The sequence below is a fragment of the Hemicordylus capensis genome, chromosome 2 (genome assembly GCF_027244095.1).
Source record: "Hemicordylus capensis ecotype Gifberg chromosome 2, rHemCap1.1.pri, whole genome shotgun sequence".
Lineage (NCBI taxonomy): Eukaryota > Metazoa > Chordata > Lepidosauria > Squamata > Cordylidae > Hemicordylus > Hemicordylus capensis.
In genome coordinates this window covers 404,256,623-404,276,673 of record NC_069658.1, presented here as the reverse complement: position 1 = coordinate 404,276,673, position 20,051 = coordinate 404,256,623, and the positions used below count along the sequence as shown (strand labels likewise).

General features: G+C 46.4%; 1 protein-coding gene across 1 annotated transcript in view; it reads left to right on the top strand.

The window, feature by feature from the left end:
• The window catches only part of DNAI2 (dynein axonemal intermediate chain 2), a 45,826-nt gene extending 26,201 nt beyond the window's left edge, over positions 1-19,625 (top strand). Inside the window, exons 11-14 of the mRNA XM_053301072.1 lie at positions 469-615; positions 10,394-10,627; positions 11,658-11,702; positions 19,418-19,625. Coding sequence (XP_053157047.1) covers positions 469-615; positions 10,394-10,627; positions 11,658-11,702; positions 19,418-19,498 — 507 coding nt within the window. The 3' untranslated portion in view covers positions 19,499-19,625. The remainder of the gene's footprint in view (positions 1-468; positions 616-10,393; positions 10,628-11,657; positions 11,703-19,417) is intronic.
• The last annotated feature ends 426 nt before the right edge of the window (positions 19,626-20,051 follow it).

Sequence of the window (20,051 nt, the reverse complement as noted above, 5' to 3'; positions counted from 1 at the left end):
AATGTGCACAGAACTGGTGGTTCTTCCAGTTCGAAGGCAGCGGGGTGCTGCTTTAAGAGTGGGGGAGGGTACACTTACCCCTCCCGCTGCTTTCCCCCCGCAGGTGTCCTTTGTTTAGAAAGCTAATTGGGGCAGCATCATACCACCCTGCCGCCCCCTTGCCCACGTTGGCTGGATATGGCCAGAAGTCCTCAATGTGGCGGCACACCACTTCTGGCCAATGGGGCGGCAGGGAGGTACGCTGGTGCCCCGATTAGCTTTCTAAACAAAGGACACCAGTGGGGGGAAAGCGGCGGGAGGGATACGTGCACCCTCCCCCACTCTTAAAGCGGCCCCCTGCTGCCTTCTAACTGCCCCGCCGCGGTTTCATGCACATCCCTACTCCCCACCCCACCATCCTTTTAAAGGGCCTGAAAGACCTGATGTGTATAGCTCCTTCTTCCCTCCTGACTTGGTCTTTCTCCACAGGTCTGTGATGACCCTCTCTTCAGTCTGCGTTTGCAGGATAATGGACGTTTTATTGGCTGTGGCTCCAAGTTGGGCACAGTGACGCTTCTAGAAGTTTCCTCTGGCTTGTGCACCTTACAGCGGAATGAGAAGAATCTGGCTTCAGCAGTGAGTGTCTCTTGCCTCTCAGAGGCAGACAGGCTCTCTCCCTTCAGGAGATTTCCTCCTTTTCCCTGCCCGTCCTTCTCTATTGATGCACACACCTAGCTCTGACTTGAGCATCAATTTTGCTCCTCCCCCACATGCTTCAGGAAGGATTTAACGTTCTTTCAACACCACCATCCCCGGTGCCTAGCATATTTTTCCATTTTGAAATGTTTGTTCAGTGCTTTTTATTTTGTTTAAAGCCAGCATATGATTCAGTCTGGTCAAATCTAAAGTGGTGTTCTGGGACTGGCTTTGTGATTCCCACAATGGGCAATTAAACAGCACTCTGCACTCTCCCAGATAGGGAGGTGGGAGGAAAGGTGAATTTGCAAAGGCTAGTTTTGTATTGTTAGGAGTATTATTATTTCTGCTTTTCAACAAGAAAAGTTCTCAAAGTGGTTTCCATAGCAAAAAGAATAAGAAAATGGTTCTCTGTCCCAAAGAGTCTAAAACTAAAATGAAACGCAAGGGAGACTCCAACAACAGCCCTTGTGCTGGACACTGTGGCAAGCTGAATAGGAACAGTTGCTTTCCTCACAAGAGAGCTGCCATGTTAAAAGGTGCCTCTTTGTCCAGTTAGCAGAGGTTAGCTCTTTGTGTAGCCAGCTTTTCCAGGAAGCCAGAAGAATCAGTTATTGCTGGGCTTGATTCTCTTTGGAAGCTTGTCCAAAAAGAATCCACAACAAGTTCACTGCACAAGGTATATCTGTCTTCTGGCTTGAATGGGCTACTGCTCCTTTTGCTTACTAACACAAATACTGTAGGCCCAAGGTGATCTGTCTATGCTAGTATTGCCCTTCCTGGAGGATAGGCTGTTGGTATACATGTAAAGCTGACAGCAAACTGTGCTGCTCCTTGGAACATAAACACTGATGTCCATCATTTTTCTGTTCTGCACTCAGCACCTTTCCAGATCATCTGCTTATAACACTGTAATGTGGTGTGCAGTTGTCTTTTCTCACTGAAGCACCTCTGTTGTTAAGATGTAGCATTTCCCCAGCACTAAAACCATAATCTGTTGTTGCCAGGAAAATGCCATTTTTTCCACCCGTGAGCACACAATTGTTAGTGCTGTGTACGATTTGATTGTGCAGGTACCATGAGTTCCTACTGGATATTGCTTATGACAGTACTAGTGATGATTGACATAGCATAGGGTGGGGGTCATTCTGTCCATCTTTAAAACGTTTACTGTCTGTATCCCATCTGTTTTCAATGGGATATATAAATCTAAACTCATGCTTAGATATATTATATATTATGTATAGAAATCATAGGTTGGAATTGTGAGGCTATTCTTCCCCTCTTTTTTTCTTTTCTTATAGTAATCCTGTGAGAGAAATTAGAGAGATGTAGTGACTGGTCACCCAATTTACTTTATGGGTTGACACAGATTTAAACCAGGTGTCCCCTGTCTAGAGCCTGGTTTAAACATGATGCAGGGTATTTTTATTCATTTATTTTTTAAAAAGCATTCCTGCATGGGATTCTGTGTGTCAAGAGCCATGTCTAATACAGATCATTATGCTGGGTGCTGGTATAATATACTCCTCTAAGTGACAGGTTCCTGGTGTGTCAATACCATGTGTGTAAGGTAAAGGTAAAGTGTGCCGTCAAGTCAGTTCTTCTAAGTGGTCTCTGTCCATCACACAGATGGGCTTCGCGCCTGCGGGAAGACCAGAAACCTATCAAGCTGATAAATTCTTTTCTGCTTTCCTAGCTAGGTAGCTAAGGACCTCCCCTTATCCTTAGTCACATGACCCAGACCCCTTCTCCTCAGTTCTTTTTTGTTGGCCGGAGAGGTAACACCTCTGGACATCTGTCAAGCTGTTCTCCTAGCTACATTACTTTAATTTTTCCTTTTATTCTGCCTCCCTTCTATACCTATATACTTCTTTCTGTCTTTTTTGCGTGTTTATTTCCTTCGGTTTTAAAAACAAACAAACACAAAAGAAGGAGGGAGCTTTTCAGGGGGAGTGGAACCTTCCCTCACACCTGAAGCACCCATGGCTTATGGCCAGTACAGTGCCTTTCAAACGTTGCCTGAACTGCCGCTCAGCCTTCCTGTCTTCAGATGGGCATACCCCCTGCCTTTTTTGCTTGGGAGAAGCCCACGTAGCCACTTCTTGCCCACATTGCCAGAAGCTTTCAAAGAGGGCTAAGCATGACAGACAGTCACGGCTCCAAGTTTTTCTGTGAGAACGAGCCTTGTCAGCAGCTGTGATGGAGCGTCTCAGTACTCCTTCAGAAGGTACCTCTGGGGAAGGATGCAAATCGTTGGTGGTGGTTCCCTCGCCACCTGGAGGGCCTGGGACTCCCCTGGGGATTCCCTCTGCCTCCCTTGTGCCATCGGCTCCCATTGTATTGAAAATTACCTCAGAGGGTCCAGCACTAAAATGTTCCATTTTGGTGCAGCCTCACCTGCAGCACTCTTGGTCCCCCTGGTGGCAAAAAGGAAGAAGGCTAAAAAAGACAAGGCTGTCACAGGCTCGGCACCGAGAGTTCGCACGGTGCTGAATATGAACAAGGCTCTGCCGGCCCCGACGCAGGCGCCCCACGCCGCCGCTTCCTCTTCACGTCCAGAGCCTTCTGTGCCCATCAAACGTAAACACAAAGCACAGTACTCTGAGCCCCTTTCTGCAGCTCAAGGGCATGCACCTCCCAATCCACCAGCACAGCACCGCTCCCAGAAGCAACGCTCAGCCTCCCAACCAGCTCCTGCTGTATCCTACTCTATGATTCTGGATGCTGACACGGATGCAGGGGCATGACGCTCTGACCTTGTTTACACCTCTGATCCTGATGGATCTTTATCGGAGGAGTCTAGAATGGACAGTGCCTACTCTCCTTTGTCTGGGTATTCCCCACGTACAGCAGGAGCTTACTACCCTTATGGGGAGGTGCCTTGTGAGGATTCGGACATAGAATACTATGGTGAAGGCCCATATGAATATGACCCTTACGTGCAGGATCGATACCATTTTCGTCAGGCTCGCTCTGCCTCCCGGTGCTACCACTCTCAACCACCCTATTGGCCATATCGGAGGTGGGCAGAGGAACCTACTCATTCCTCTAACATCGACCCAATGAACACGAAGCGTTTGTCCAGGTATGAAGCCAGATGCCTTGCTCGCCCCACACTACTGTCCATGCCACCTCACTGCGGGACCATGTGTGCCCCAGCATGAAACATTCTATACCTGTGTCACAGCCGCCGCCGTCTGCTTTGACCGCCCCCAAGGAGGGCTGCGAGACTCTTCAGGCACCAGCCCAGCCCTCTCAGGTGGATACCCCATCACTCTTGGACTCACTGGGAACAGCTCCTCCGGATAAGATTTTGGCATCTTTTGCCGCTTTGGACTCCTCATCATATTCTGACTCTGACTCTTCCTCCTCCCCTCCCTCCTGTCCAGCCACCCCTGCACCCAAGCGCAGGAAGAAGGACAAGGGCAAACTCCCATCATCTCCTACTGCAGATCTCAAGTCCTTCTCTACCTATGTATCTATGATGGCCAAAGCTCTGGGCATCCAACCCAAGGACACCCCTGCGCCAGCAGCTAACCCTTTATTTGATGTTCTTACAGATGCTTCTTCAGCCCCCATCACTCTCCCTATGAACCAGACGCTCCTGGATATAGTCAAGGGGTTTTGGGACAAGCCTGCTTTGGTCTCGGCGGCTTCTAGGAGAATAGAAAACTTATACAAGGTTCAGAACGAAGACTCTCAGTTCCTGCAGAAACACCCATCTCTAAACTCTATTGTTGTGGAGGCTGCCCGAACAAAATAAAAAAACAAGATGCTCTCCACACCTGTGGACAAAGAGAGTCGTAGACTAGATACCTTCAGCAAGCGTCTTTATGCCAGTGCAACCATGGGCATTAAAATAGCCAACTACCAGGCGTGCATGGCAAGATATAATTACCTCCTTTGGGGCAAGCTTTCTGAATATACCTAGGGCCTGCCCACTGACCTTAGACTGAGTCTCTTGGCCTTCCAAGTTGATGGCTATGAACTAAGTCTGCATGCTTGTAAACACGCCACTGACTCTGTAGAACGATCACTTACTACCTCAGTGGCTTTGCGAAGACACGCTTGGTTTCGCTCTTCTGGTCTGAATCTCAAGGCTAGAACCAGAATAGAAGACCTCCCATTTGACTTATCGGCCCTCTTTGGCACCCAGACCGATGAGACATTAGAGCATGTACAAAAGATGCACAAGACTGCCCGATAGATGAGCTTCTCCTCTGCTTCAGCCGCAGGGCGTTTTCACAAACCTTTTCGCTCCTACAGGCCCTATCAGCACCAGGCACCGCCTACTGCCTCCTACGACCATTCCTTTCGTCCTCCCCACACGGGCCAACCTTACCATCACTATAAGAGATGACAATATCCCGTCTCCAAACCCAGCCAGCAGAAAACGAAATCTGCGACCTTCCCAAAGTGCTCCTGACTACCTGTGCTTGGGCTTCTGGCTACACCCTTACCTAGATCACTGGGAGTCAATAACATCAGATCCCTGGGTACTCACCGTTATCCAGCTGGGGTATGCTATTGAATTTATGCAACGCCCCCTAGACTTGGGCAAGCTGCCAACCCCTATGACACCCATCCTTCAAGAAGAGATCAACTCACTACTTCTCAAAGGTGCCATCGAGCATGTTTCCCCCCACCACGAGGATGGCCTCTACTCAAGGTACTTCACTGTACCAAAGAGGGACAGCGGGCTAAGACCTATCTTGGACCTCCGCGTTCTAAACAAATATGTATGCTACCGCCGTTTCAGAATGCTCACTATTACGGAAATTATGACCCTACTGTCTCAAGGCATGTGGTTCACCACCATAGATTTAGAGGACGCTTACTACCATATTTCTATACACCCTCAGCATCGGAAGTACCTCCAATTCCAGCTAGGAGATGTCACGTACCAATTTTAGGCCATGCCATTTGGTCTCTCTTCCGCCCGAGTCTTTATGAAATGCATGGTCGTGGTGGTTGGCCACCTGCAGGAGAGGGGGTTCCAAATCTTCCCATATTTGGACGATTGGCTTTTGACAGCGTATTCGCCACAGGCATTACGGGACCACCTTCAGCTGACCATAGACCTGTTGGAAGACCTACCAGATTAAATATCAATTACAGAAAGTCGCACCTCATCCCCACCCAATGTATTTGGTTCCTAGGGGTGATGTTCGACTCGCTCACTGCTGCAGTGAAGCACCCAGACGACATGGTCCTCAATGTGCAACATCTGGCAGAGGAACTGCCCAGCCACCCTACCCATCCTGCACGGATGGTGCAACACATGCTGGGCTACATGGCTTTGACTACCGCTGTCCTCCCCACGGCCAGGCTGCATATGAGACCCCTCCATCGTTGGTTCCTGGACATTTTCCATCCTCACCAGGAGCACAATTCCAAGATTCTTCATATTCCACTAGAAATTCACAAGACCTTGCGATGGTGGGCATCCCTACCAAATTTGGAACGCTCAACTCCATTCCAGCGGTCCACTCCTCACGTACAAGTGACTACAGACACCTCGGAAGATGGCTGGGGGGCTCATATGGGCGCCTTGCAGGTCAATGGCCACTGGTCTGGTGAAGAGGCCGTACACCACATCAACTATTTAGAGCTTCTTGCTATTCACAAGGCTCTGAAAGCCTTTCTCCCAGATCTGCGGGGGAAACATGTCCAAATTATAACCGACAACACTACAGGCAGGGCGGAACGGGGTCTCGTGCCCTTCTTTCCCTGTCTCTCCGCCTTTGGCACTGGGCCCTATTCCATCAGTTGGACCTCTCGGCAGTACACATCAGAGGTCCCTCAAACACTCGGGCAGACAAACTGAGCTGAACTCACCATGCCTCCCACGAGTGGAGACTGGATCCTCAGGTCATTCGCCATCTATTCGACCAGTGGGGATATGCGTCTATAGACGTTTTCACCAGCAAGTCCAGTTGCCAGTGTCCACACTTCTGTTCCAGGGCAGGTGTTGGACATGGCTCCATGGGGGATGCTTTTGCAATTTCCTGGGCTGGAGATTTCCTGTACCTTTTTCCTCCTGTGCCTCTGCTGGCGCGAGTTCTCCAGAAGGTGATGACGGACTCCGCCTGATAGTCCCTTGGTGGCCAAGGAGACCCTGGTTCCCTCGCCTTCAATTGCTTTTCAACAACCACTTCCTGCGTCTCCTCCTATCGCTGTCTCTACTGTCTCTGCAGGAAAGACGAATCCTACATCCCGACATCAGAATGCTTCGGCTGACGGCATGGAAGATTCAGCTCTCTGGTCCCAAGACTTAAGAGACGTGTTAGCAGCGTCTAGAAAGCCTTCCACGGCCAGGTCTTACAATTCTAAGTGGAAGAGGTTTTCCTCTTATGTATTGTCTCAGGGTGAATCACATCCTGCCCGTGCACCCCTACCCTTGATATTGTCCTACCTGCTTTCCCTGAAGCAAGCCGGACTGTCTCTCTCCTCTATTAGAGTACATCTAGTGGCGATCTCTGCATTCCGCGATCGTCCTATTCTCAGCTCTTCCCTCTTCGCTACGAAGGAGGTGAAGCAATTCCTGAAAGGCTTGTCATATCTGTACCCAGACCCTCCTGTGATGTCCCCTTCATGGGACCTGCAGTGTGTTTTGACTGCTCTGATGCCTGGTGGAAATCATAAATGCTTCTCATAAAAGCAGGATGCTTCCTTGTCTGAAGGAGGCAATTATTAGACCTCTTCTAATGAAGCCTGCATTAGATCCCTCAGAGTTTAGCAATTATAGGCCTGTCTCCAACCTCCCATGGTTGGGCAAGGTAATTGAGAGGGTGGTGGCCTCTCAGCTCCAGGCGGTCTTGGAGGAAACTGATTATCTAGACCCATTTCAAACTGGTTTTCGGGCGGGCTATGGAGTGGAGACTGCCTTGGTCGGCCTGATGGATGATCTCCAATTGGGAATTGACAGAGGAAGTGTGACTCTGTTGGTCCTTTTGGATCTCTCGACGGCTTTCGATACTATTGACCATAGTATCCTTCTGGAATGTCTGAGAGTGTTGGGGGTAGGAGGCACTGTTTTACAGTGGTTCTGCTCCTACCTCTCGGCCCAGATATTTTAAAATAAGGCAGGATCCATAAGCTTGCTCACTTTTGGTTGTTGTTTTTTTAAGTGGGTGGCCCTAGGACCACCCTATAAACCAGTCAGAGTGCCCAGAGGGTGGGGAAGTCATTTTTTTCCTTTTAGCTACTCAAAATAATCCAATCACCATTTTGGTTAGAGAGCAGGCAGGCTGGCTGTTGGTAAGTCTGATCTTACGCTGGCGATTTTGTGTTTGGAGGGGAGGAATGCAAACTCTACTTTCTCTCCCTTGCTTTCTGATCTGTATGCAAAACATTATGGCCCATTCCCAAAATGACATGCTACAAAACATGGAAGGAACAGCAAATTGTAAAGACTGGACTAATTAAATTAGAAACTGGCTTAAGAAGTCAGAAAGTTCTTTGAGGGCATATGCATGGATCTCTGAGTCCAAACTGCTTTTCAAATAATTGGAGAAGTGGCTTTCCATGTAGGGTGGGGTGGGGTGTAGAGATGGAATGGATTCTGTTGGAAGGAAAAAATGTTAAAAATCCATTTGCTATGCAGAGAGCTAACTAGGGTTTTCTCTGGACTGTGGCCAGTATCTATGACATTAATATGTCCATTGGTGGTTATGGGATTGAGGAAGTGATCTCTCTTTTTTTTTAATTGTTGCCTGCTAGGATGGACACCCAGGCTAAGTGGTGGGCACCTAAGGTGGGCAGAGAGTGGCATTCAGCTGTTCAGCAGGCATGGAGTTGTGAGAGGGTGTCCTCTAAGCTACTGGGAATGGTTTGAAATAGGCAGGCTTTTGTGGCTGTCCTTTTAACTCCAGAAGGCATTTACTCTCCACAGAAGCAGACTTTTGTGACTGGTCTGTACTGTACTTGTGGCTTGTACAGTTATTTTCCTGTGCTTGTGTTCTAATCCTGCCGTGTTAGATACAAATCTACACACTAATGTAGTCCTGTTAAGCACAATAAAGCATCTGATGTCTTCCATATTTCTCTGTATCTCTGCTGATGAGCAATTGAGATTTGTTTTGGTTTGTATTTTGATCGCTCTTGTTAGCTACAAATCTGTACTTTGCCAGTTATTGCTAAGTCACCTGCCTAGTCCTGGTTCCACCTCTACAGCTGCTTTGCCTCCTGTACCGTCCACAATTGGCTCCACCTCTCACTACCTGTAACTCCACCCATCACCTGTCCTGCCTAGCACCCTAGTACCCCCCACCCTGCAGTCCCAGGAACCGCCAGCCGTCACTGCATCCATAGTAATATAAGCTCAGTTTCAGTCCACCAGTAATCACTGCACCATACAGGCTGTTCCTATGTGTAGTCCTTTTATCATTTTATTCAAAAGAGAAAAAAATGAGCAAGGTTACCCATTCCTCCCACATCACTGCCCTGCTTTCAACAGAAAAAGAAACTGAAATAGGATGGGACTCATCTTTAGTGTTCTGGTCATTCAGAACCCTGGATTGGGAAGTCCTCATTTTGTTTTTATCTAGAATACCTGAGGCAGAGCTGGAGGACTGAAGGTATAGGGGAGAAGGATGTAGTGGAGTGGGGCTGGCACAATTCTTCCATTGCTTGATTCAAGCAGACCTTCCCAATATGGGCTGCCTGACATTAGGGATGTGCACGGAACCACGCGTGGGTGGCTCGATGGCGAGGGGCCCGCACTTTAAGGGCAGGGGAGGGTGCACGTACCCCTCCCTCCGCTTTTCCCCCGCTTCCACCTGGTATTCCCCAAGTCCTACGTGGTGGCAGTGTACTTCCCTGCTGCCCCATTTGCTCTTCGGCCAGAAATAGCTGGCACGCATGCGCCTGCTGGGCACAAGTGCATGCACATCGCGAGTGCCCACGCACACATTGAGCGGGGGCATGGGCACTTGCAATGTGCACGCGCTTGTGCACACTGAGCGTACACACACCAGCCACTTCCGGCCAAAGAGCAAACGGGGCGGCAGGGAAGTATGCTGCTGGCCCATAGGACTTGAGAAATACTGGGCGCCGGCAGAGGAAAAGCAGAGGGAGGAGTAAGTGCACCCTCATCTGTACTTAAAGTGCGACCCCCTCCGTCTTCGAGCTCAAACCTGTTTGGAGGCCCTTTTACGGGCCTCCAAACAGGTTTGTGCACATCCCTACCTAACATACTTCCCTAGAGGGAAATGCATGGAACCAGGAACCAACTTCAGTTTTGCCCTCATGGAGACATGCATAGATTGAAGCAGTTCATGAGAAATGGAAGGCATCTGGTCTTTTCTGTGTTCTGTTGAATTGGTTTTCAGGTATTAGGTGGAAACAGGCAATGAAGGGAGGCAAGGAGAGCTAAATGGCTCCAAACTGTGCAGGCAGAATATGCCACAGCCTGCAACAAAGGATGACATTTTAGTCTATGGTAAACTGCCTAGATTTTTATAAAGTAGATGAAATGTCAATTTTTTTGTATTTTGAAAAATGTAAGTAAAATGAGAGGTCTGATTCTCGCTAATAGAAGAAGCAGGGATTATCACAGGCTCTAAACTGTTAAAGAGTGAAACTTTAGTTTTAATACCCCTGGTCCAAAATGGCAGCACTGGGAGCTTAGCCCCATTAGGCAAACTATGTTCCTCAGATTTTGTCTCCCCCATCTCCACTGGAGCTTGGTTGAGTCCCTTTGCTTGCATCCTAGATGTTTGAGCGGGAGACAAAGCGGGAGAAGATTCTGGAGGCCCGGCACCGTGAAATGCGGCTGAAGGAGCGAACCAAGGCAGAGGGCAAGGAAGAGGATGTCAAAGAGGAAGTGGAAGAGGAGAAGCCCGAGGAGACCTTAGCCCGAGTACAGAAGGAGTTCTTTGAAGTCATTGAAGGCGAGCTCAAGCGCAGGGAGCGAGCTCGAGCCAAGCTGCAAAAAGCTGGAGGCCAGGTAAAAAGGCCACAAATCAGGGGAGTAGAGGGGGGAGTCCAGAGACACCCCTCTGAACCTCAGTCTTGTAAGTGATGGCAACAGGATGGAGCTTGTCATGATGGCTAGATCTGCTTCTTAGGCACAGCACAAGACCAAGGGAGACTGAGCAGTCTATCAATGACTGCCGGGTGTCATTTAAGTAAATGTAATTGATCCTGCCTCCAAAAATTGTATCCCACCTCTGCCTCAGAGCATGCATCAATCTATAAAACAGTAAACCATAAAAATCATAGCACAGCAAATGATATATGCAAAAGTCATTTGAGCAGCAATACGAATCCAAAACTGTAAATATGTATCCTCAGAGAAGCAATACTAAAATATAACATGAACAGAAACCAAACCAGTGGAGTGGGGGGAGGCCAGTTGGCATCAAAACCATAAGCTAACCACCCTCAAAATCTTGGGAGAACAGGACAGGCTTCTCCTTGCTCATAATGATGACACCTTTCTGGTGAGAGTTCTGGAGAACTCACATCTTTCTGGAGAGAGTTCCATAATCGGGCCACCACAAAAGGGTCCTGATTCTAGTAGTCGTTGTCTAACCTCCAAAGGTGGAGGCACCTGGAGAAAAGCCTTTGATTATCTCGGCTTGGCATGTTCAAATAATACTATGGTACCTGACCATCTAGGGATTATTAGATTAAACCAGCAGTCAGATTTACCAGCTCAGACTCTGAGGCAGGATTTACTGTTAGTTGATAGTACTTTGCATCACATGTGCTGCTCCTGATATTATTGCAAATCTGTGGGGGGGGGCAGGGGGAGGAACCCACATTTACTTGAGTGGAAGTCAAGGAAACATGCTTCCACAGAAGAAGTTTAGGATCAAGGTGCAATGAATTTACAATATTCAAAGTCGCTAGGATGAAACCCTCCAAAACTGCCATCGAGGCAATCCAGTTCCCAGTTGGTTGGTATTAATAGTCCAAGAAACGATTTCAAATCAGGACAAATCTTGCAACATCCTCCTTATTTTTTTTTCCAGGAGCGGGAGTTTGAAGATGAAGATGAAGTAGCAGAGGCCCCTAAGGTCAGTATTCTTCACACTCCTGAATGTCTTTGTGAACTATAGTTTCCATTAATTTTCTTCTAGATATTGAAGAAGTTCTAGACCAGCCACAACCTCCTACTTTAGAAGCCATATTTTTAGAACCCCTTTGTTAATGTAGTTTACTTGCTGAACAAGTTCACAGTGTCCAAGTTCACATTTTCAAGAATTTCCCCCTTATGCAGGAGCAGATCTACAATTAAGGGAGAGCCAAACCCGAATTTCTGATTTAAATCATACTTGTCCCATCGGGATCAATGGGAAATTCAAAAATATTAACTCCCAAATGGCTGGGCAGAAAGCTGTGAAATTTCACATGGTGTTCCTACAGGATGATAGCATTAAATATGTGGATAGTCAAGGAGTTCAATCCACCCACTGATTTTTAATGAACTTTAAGAAATACTTTTAAAATTAAAAAAAAATTAAATCATTACAAATCAGTGGTTATACTGATCTCCTTGAACATACAAATTTAATGCTACCATCGTGTACTACCACCATATGCACTGAGAACTTTCCATCAAGCCTTTTTGGATTTATAACCTTGGGTGCAAAAAAGGTAGGGAGGCAAGATGCAATTTCTTCCAAATAAGGCTTGAATGATGGACAGAGTGACAGATTCAATTCTGGAACTTTTTCTAACTTTCTGCCATGAAACTATTTTGTAACTTTCTACCATGAAATTATTGTTGTGAGCCACCCCGAGCAGTAGTGCACTGAAGGGGCAGGGTATAAATAATTTAAATAAATAATAAATAAAGGAATTATGATGACACTTCAACAGATTTAGAAACTTTTTAAAAGTTCATTAAAATCAGTGAGTGAACCAATATCCTAGAAAGTCTGTACACTTAATGCTATCATCATGTAGGAACACCATATGAAAATTCAGAGCTTTCTGCTGAGCCTTTCCAGAATAATTAATCTTTTTGAGTGTCCCTGTGATGTCACAGTCCCATTTATCCCAATGGGGAAATTATCCTATGGGACCCATGTTTCATTCTTCAGAGTGTAACACAACCCCTTCAAAGTTTGTTACACCACTGATGACATCCACTAAGCCACAGCAGGGGCGGGTCTCTCAGAAGGCAAACTGAGGCAGTTGCCTCAGGCGTGCCTTTAGGGAGCCAATTTGGGGATGACAAAATACGTCCCTGCCTCCCATCTAGTTATTGACGTGCAGGCAGGAGCCAGTGCTGCCACCAGCTCCACCGCTGCCTCTCAAGCCTGGGTGCCACTCTCCATAGGAGGTTGAATGGACTGCTTCGTGAAACCTCACTATTAAGATGGAAGCAGCAGCATTCACATCCTCCTGACCTTCAGTTCCACTGGATCTTCTTCCCTCCAAGCATGTAATGGAGAGCTAGCATAAGTGAGAAAGGAGAGCCCTAATGCTGCTGCTGCTGCTGCTGCCACTGCCGGCTTATTAAGGACAGAGCTCAGGTAGCCGCTCTGGGTTTCTTCCCACTGGGTGTGCCATGCAAATGTCACACCTTTCCCATCTCTCTGCAGCCCAGAAGGTTAAGGTTTCTCTGATTTCTCTTCAGATCCTAGAAATCTTGCGCCTTTTATGTGGGAGATGAACTTCCAGTGCATCGACCTTTTGCACCAACTATCCTAATGACCACTAGGGGCATTGGGAGTAGAGACAGTGAGTCAGGGTCTCCCTATCTGTCCCTATTCTATGAACCCTGAACTGACTCTGCTGCACTCCCTGTGCTGAGTCACAATCCTTCCTTTCCTCCTAGAGAGCAGATGGGAACATCTCTCTCTCTCCTTACCTATCCACTATGTAGTCCTTTAGATTAGAGATAGGTCTTTCCTATCTAAGTGTATTTAACCAATAAATATTTAGTGTTTAGTCATACAAGGATCTCCATGTGTTTTCTCTAAACAGCTGCAATATCCAAACCATCCTCTGCTACCTACTCTATAACTGGAGTGTGTGCTCATTCCTTAGTGCTCTGCTGTTTTACCTATTGTGGGTAAAAATCAACAACCTCTAACAGGGTTATGGGCCCAGCAGGAGCAACAGGCTTCTAGGCACAAGCAGAGTTTATTTTATTTTTCATTTTCATTTTGAAAGTGCAGCTGAGTTAGTTAGGAACTGCAGCATGGATCCTGTGACTACAGCCTACTCAGGAATGGCTCCTTCTTTTCCCAAACTGGATGGCAATAACTACGAAACCTGGGCCCTCAAAATGAAAGCGATCTTCATGACAAAAGGAATCTTTGAAGTGCTCACGGAGAGACGGCCAGCCCAAGATGAAGCTGCTCAAGCCTTGTGGGACAAGAAAAAACCAACATGCGTATGGCCTTTTAATTTTGAGTATAAGTGATGATTTATTGATCTATGTGCGGGATACTGATTTAGCCTCAGAAGCGTGAGATAGACTGAAAAAGCAATGTGGCCAAGTCTCTGCAAACGCAGCTCTTCTCCTGTATAAAACGCTATGTGAAAGCAAACTGCAGGAAGGGGGAGACTTTGAAGCCCACATAACAAATATCTTAGAAATTAACAGGCTTTTGAAGAATAACCAATGTGAATTGAATGAAATTATTCTAATTGGGGCAATCCTACAATCCCTGCCTAAAAGTTTTGAACCCCCAATTGTCACTCTCGAACTGTCTCACTGTGAACTGAAGGTTGATTCTGTCGTGTCCAGTCTGAGAAATTTTAATATAAAGTTGCAGCAGGAGAAATTTGAAAGCGATGGCACTCTGGCACATTTCAGCAGGCAAAGTAATTCCAGCATTAGCAAGCTAAGTAGCCTCAGTGACTCATCAGCATATAATTCAAAGAGCGGGAAACTCAGAGGGCACAGACCTGGTCACCATGGCAATGAAGTAAACACAGGGATGAGTCATGGTGACAAACAAAGAGAGGAGGAGGAGAAGCACGGACAAGGTGGCTTATCTGAAAGGGAGAGCAATGCCAAAAGCTACATTACCTTAAAAGATCCAACAAAGGGTCACACTTTCATCCTGGACTCAGGTGCATCCCAGAATATAATCTGTGATTGCAATCTATTTATCGAACTCGATAAAAGCCACAGTTCTGTTGTGATCTTAGCAGATTCAAGGAGCTAAGCATGGCTGGCAAGGGGACAGCAAAGATACTTTGTGGCTCTGCTGCTGAAGCTTATGAGGTTAAGATAACTGATGCACTTTTCGTGCCAGAGATGCAAGTCAACTTGATTTCAATTGGGCATGAACTCAAGAAGGGGTGTAAAGCAATTTTTGAAAATGAAGCATGCTACATCTCTAAAGGTGATGAGTTAATCATGACTGCCCACATGCGGGATGATGGACTTTTTGAAGTAGACTGTGCTACTGCACAAGCAAACGTGGCAAGTAGTTGCCAACACAAAAATTGTGATTCCTCATGGCACAGAAAATTGGGCCACCGAAGCCTAAACTTTGAAACTGACTCCCAAATGAGGGGACTAACCGAGAAATCAGTGCCAGATTCAGAAGGGGCTGGACAACCAGAACCCAAACTGAGGCACTCACAGAGGCATAACAAAGGGGTTCCACCTAACAGACTCTCACTCATGGCTAAAGGAGGAGAGATGCAAGAACCCACTACATGGCAAGATATAGAAAGGTTGCCAGCTGATGAAGCTGAGAAGTGGAGAAAAGCAGCAATGGAAGAAATTGACTCCTTGCACAAAAATGAGACTTGGAGACTTGTGGAACTACCCGCTGGAAGAAAGACTGTGGGATGCAAATGGGTCTTCAAAGTCAAACAGGATGCAGAAGGGGATGTACAGTGCTACAAAGCCAGACTAGTAGCCAAAGGAAACTCCCAAGTCTATGGTCAGGACTATGATGAGACTTTTGCACCAGTCGTGAAACACACATCAATTAGAACATTGCTCAGCGTGGCAGCAGCCAAAGGGATGCAAGTTGAACACTTGGATATAAAGACTGCCTTCCTACATGGGGAAATTGAGGAAGACATCTACATGCAACAACCACCAGGCTTTGAGGAACCTGGAAAGAAGGGGCTAGTGTTCAAACTGCAAAAGAGCATCTATGGCTTAAAGCAGGCAGCCAGAGCATGGAATGAGAAACTGAATCAATTACTACTTAAGGAGGGGTTAACGCAAGGAAAAGCTGACCCCTGCCTATATTCTAGACTCAGGGACAATAGATGGACTTACATTCTGACTTACATTGATGATTTGATTCTTGCACATGAGGAAATGCAAGACAGTCATGAAATTGTACAACACCTGATCAAGGAAATAGAGGTGAAGGAACTCGGAAGCATCTCATATTACCTTGGCACCCAAATAGAAAGAGAAGAGAACGGAACATTCCCTCTCAACCAAAAACAGAAGATAAAAGATCTTCTAGAATGCCTGGGACTGATAGATGCCAATGAAGTCAGTACTCCAATGGATGCTGATTTCTGGAAGCAAGATGAGGACAACCAGCCTTTACCAGCCAACAACCAGTACAGAAAGGCAATTGGAAAACTCTTGTACATAGCCACAGTGACAAGGCCAGACATTGCCTCAGCAGTGGGAATCCTGAGCAGAAAAGTGAGTGTGCCAACGAACAAGGACTGGATAGCGGTCAAAAGACTGGGAAGGTACCTGAAAGTTACTGCACATTATGTATTGGAGATCCTAGCAAACAGCAATCCCAGACTTGTGGGATATGTGGATGCAGACTGGGGCGAGGACAGAACGGACTGCAAGTCCACAAGTGGACACCTGTTCCTGTATGGAGGTGGAGCCATAACTTGGAGTAGCCGCAAGCAGTCACTTGTTGCGCAGTCATCCACAGAAGCGGAGTACGTTTCAGCAAGTGAAGCATGCAGGGAAGCAGTATGGATACACCAACTACTATCGGACTTTGGCATCGAGGAACCAAAACCCACAGTGATGTTTGAGGACAACCAAAGTTGTATCCAGATCTCCCAAATGGATAAGATGAAATTTCGAACTAAGCATATTCCCATAAAGTACCACTATGTTCGGGACTTGCAAGAAAAAGGGATAGTCCGGCTGAGGTACTGCCCCACAGAACAGATGCTGGCAGATGGATTAACTAAGCCATTATCCAGAGACAGATTCCAGATGCTTCGTGAGAAGATGGGAGTTGTGACCAGGTGCGACAGGCGATGAGAAGGGGTGTTGGAGATGAACTTCCAGTGCATCGACCTTTTGCACCAACTATCCTAATGACCACTAGGGGCATTGGGAGTAGAGACAGTGAGTCAGGGTCTCCCTATCTGTCCCTACTCTATGAACCATGAACTGACTCTGCTGCACTCCCTGTGCTGAGTCACAATCCTTCCTTTCCTCCTAGAGAGCAGATGGGAACATCTCTCTCTCTCCTTACCTATCCACTATGTAGTCCTTTAGATTAGAGATAGGTCTTTCCTATCTAAGTGTATTTAACCAATAAATATTTAGTGTTTAGTCATACAAGGATCTCCATGTGTTTTCTCTAAACAGCTGCAATATCCAAACCATCCTCTACTACCTACTCTGTAACTGGAGTGTGTGCTCATTCCTTAGTGCTCTGCTGTTTTACCTATTGTAGGTAAAAATCAACAACCTCTAACATTTTACTCTAGCTATCTTTCTCTTCTCCTCTCTCCCCTCTCTTCCCAATTTCTCCCAACAGGCTTGTGTGCTGCAAAATGGAGCAAAGGACAAACCTGTTGAGGGAAGGCACGGTGAGAGAAAGAGGAAGGAGAGAAAGCTATCATCAGGGCAAGCCACTGGAGCTAGCCACCTCTTTGCTTCGGTTGTGCAGCCCACAATCCTGTTGGGGAAGACATGGCAGACCAGGGAGAGAAGTGAGGGAGAAGTAGAACGCGATCAGGGGTGGGGGGCTATTGGAACAAGTGAAGAGGCAGCTAGTTCCACTAGGCTGTCCTGATGATAGCTTTCTGTCTCCTGTTTCCTTGTCCACTGCCTTCCGTAGCAGGTTTTTGTGCTTTGCTCCATTTTGCAGGACACAAGGCTGTTGGGAGAAGAGGTGGTGTGGGGGGAGATGGAAGAAAGAAAGCTAGCTAGAGAAATGGCAACAGAAGCCCTATCTCCTTGAATCTCCCTCTCTTCCACCACTGCTGCCTTCCCACATGGACTTGTAGTTTAAAATCCCTGCTGCTTTATCTTCCTGCTGCCCAGAAGTTGGGGACAGGGCAGCGCAATGTAGTGAGAGAGGTGGCATCAGGAGGTATGGCTGGCAGCATCTGGGTACCACCTTGAGTGGTGGTTACTCTGTCTTTGAAGCATTCACTATGTAAAAAGAAATACATGGGAGACAGACACCAGCAACAGCCACTGGAGGGACACTATGTTGGGATGAACAAGGACAGCTGTTCTCCCCTTATTCAATACAAGAGAGTCACTACTTTAAAAGCTACCTCTTTGCCCAGCAGGGGTTAGAAGATCCTATGTTGGTCTATCTTTAGGGTACATCCAGATGTTACTTTTATTCTCCTGTGAATAAGAAGTTATATCTGAATAGCATGATTGCCTTTCTCCATGTTACAATGATTGCCACCAAAAATGCTCATGAGTCTCTACCATATTCCCACTTTCCCCATTGTACCCAGAAATGACATAATAATGTACACAAGTTATTGACCAATATTTCCCATTTCTACTCCATCAAGCAATCCCAGAAAAGTAGATAAAGTGTGTCATTGAGTCGGTTTCGACTCCTGGCAACCAAAGAGCCCTGTGGTTGTCTTTGGTAGAATACAGGAGGGGTTTGCCACATAGTATGAGGTGATGCCTTTCAGTATCTTCCTATATGGCTGCTGCCCGATATTGGTGTTTCCCATAGTCTGGGAAACATACCAGTGGGGATTCGAATCAGCAACTTCTGGCTGTATAATCAAGTCATTTCCCTACTATGCCATTATAGACTGGCCAATATCCATTTCCAAATGTTTCTTGTGTTCCCCAGGCAATGCTAAGTTTCATTCTAGGATGCCATCTAGAAATTTTTGTGTGGGTGGATAGAGACAGTTCTTTAAAGCTGCTGAACCCAAGACTGTGGCCAGGTTAAGAAAAGATCTGACTAGTTATCTTGAATAAAAGACTAAGGTTGACAGATCACTGTGGGGTGCTTTGCCGCTGCTGCACTAAAGCATACATATGGTGCCTGGACATATCTACAGTGATGGATACTCTCACTGCTTTCCTTCCTAGCACTACATCTGCCCCACCAGTTTTTACTGCCATAGTTACCACAAATGGTCAAGGCTGATTTGTACTTTTAAGCAAAATCATATGGTAGCATTCCTCTAGGATTGTATCGCCTCAGATTACTAGTGGAGAATCATGTTTCCAAATGATCTCCCTATTAAAAACTCATGCATGTGCACACCCACACTACATGTAGAAACTAGCACATCAGGGAGTGGGTTAGACTAGAACCTTCCCCCCTGACAAGCTAGTTTTCTATGTGTTGTGATTTTGTTGTTGTTGTTTACATGCAGGATGACTAAAAAAAAAAATGCAGTCCCCCCATTTGCTATTAGAAGTGACATAGTCTAAGAAGGACTATGCCATGTGATTATGTTGAACTTGTAGCAAGATCCTCAGTATGGTACCTTTTTAATTCATAAGTTATAGGGATGTCACCCCGAGGGACTGATTTTGGAAAAAGGATAACTTCTAGTAACATCTTGCAAAATAATCCATTGTACTTTTTGACAGGAGGGGAAAGAAGAAAAGGAAGAAGAGAAGGAAGAAGAGGAGGAGGAGGAGGAGGAGGAGGAAGAAGAAGAAGAAGAGTGAAGACTGAAGTTGAAGATCCAGCATGGAAATTACTTAACTTGCCTTTCGGGACTTGGCTCTCACTTTTTATCATTTTTCTACAGAACAGACTGCATCAATAAATGTAGCTGCATTTTTATTCCCCCTACTCTGTCTTAGTCAAACAAGTGTCCAGCTGAGCTTTGAGTGCCTTTGCCATGGAAACTCACAGTAACTCTCAGGAGTAAAAGGACAAAAATAAAATTCAAGATAGCCATGACAGATGATTACCACTATTGGACTGAAAACAACAAAAGGAACTTCAGTACATAGCACCATTTAATACTACACACTGGAAAGAAAACTCTAGTCCAGAATTCCAGTACAAAATAGAGGAAATTAACTATTTCCCAGCATCTTTGTGGGGGAGCAAGGTGTTCTAGTCAGTGAAATCCAAATGAGGGTTAGCAATGTGGTATGGTAGCAAAATGACTAATGGAACCATTCTGCTCCACACTGGGGGTATTGTGGACCCTTTTGCTCACTGCTTTTCAGTAAGAATACAGAGTGTGAAGACAGAATCTAGAGAACAACA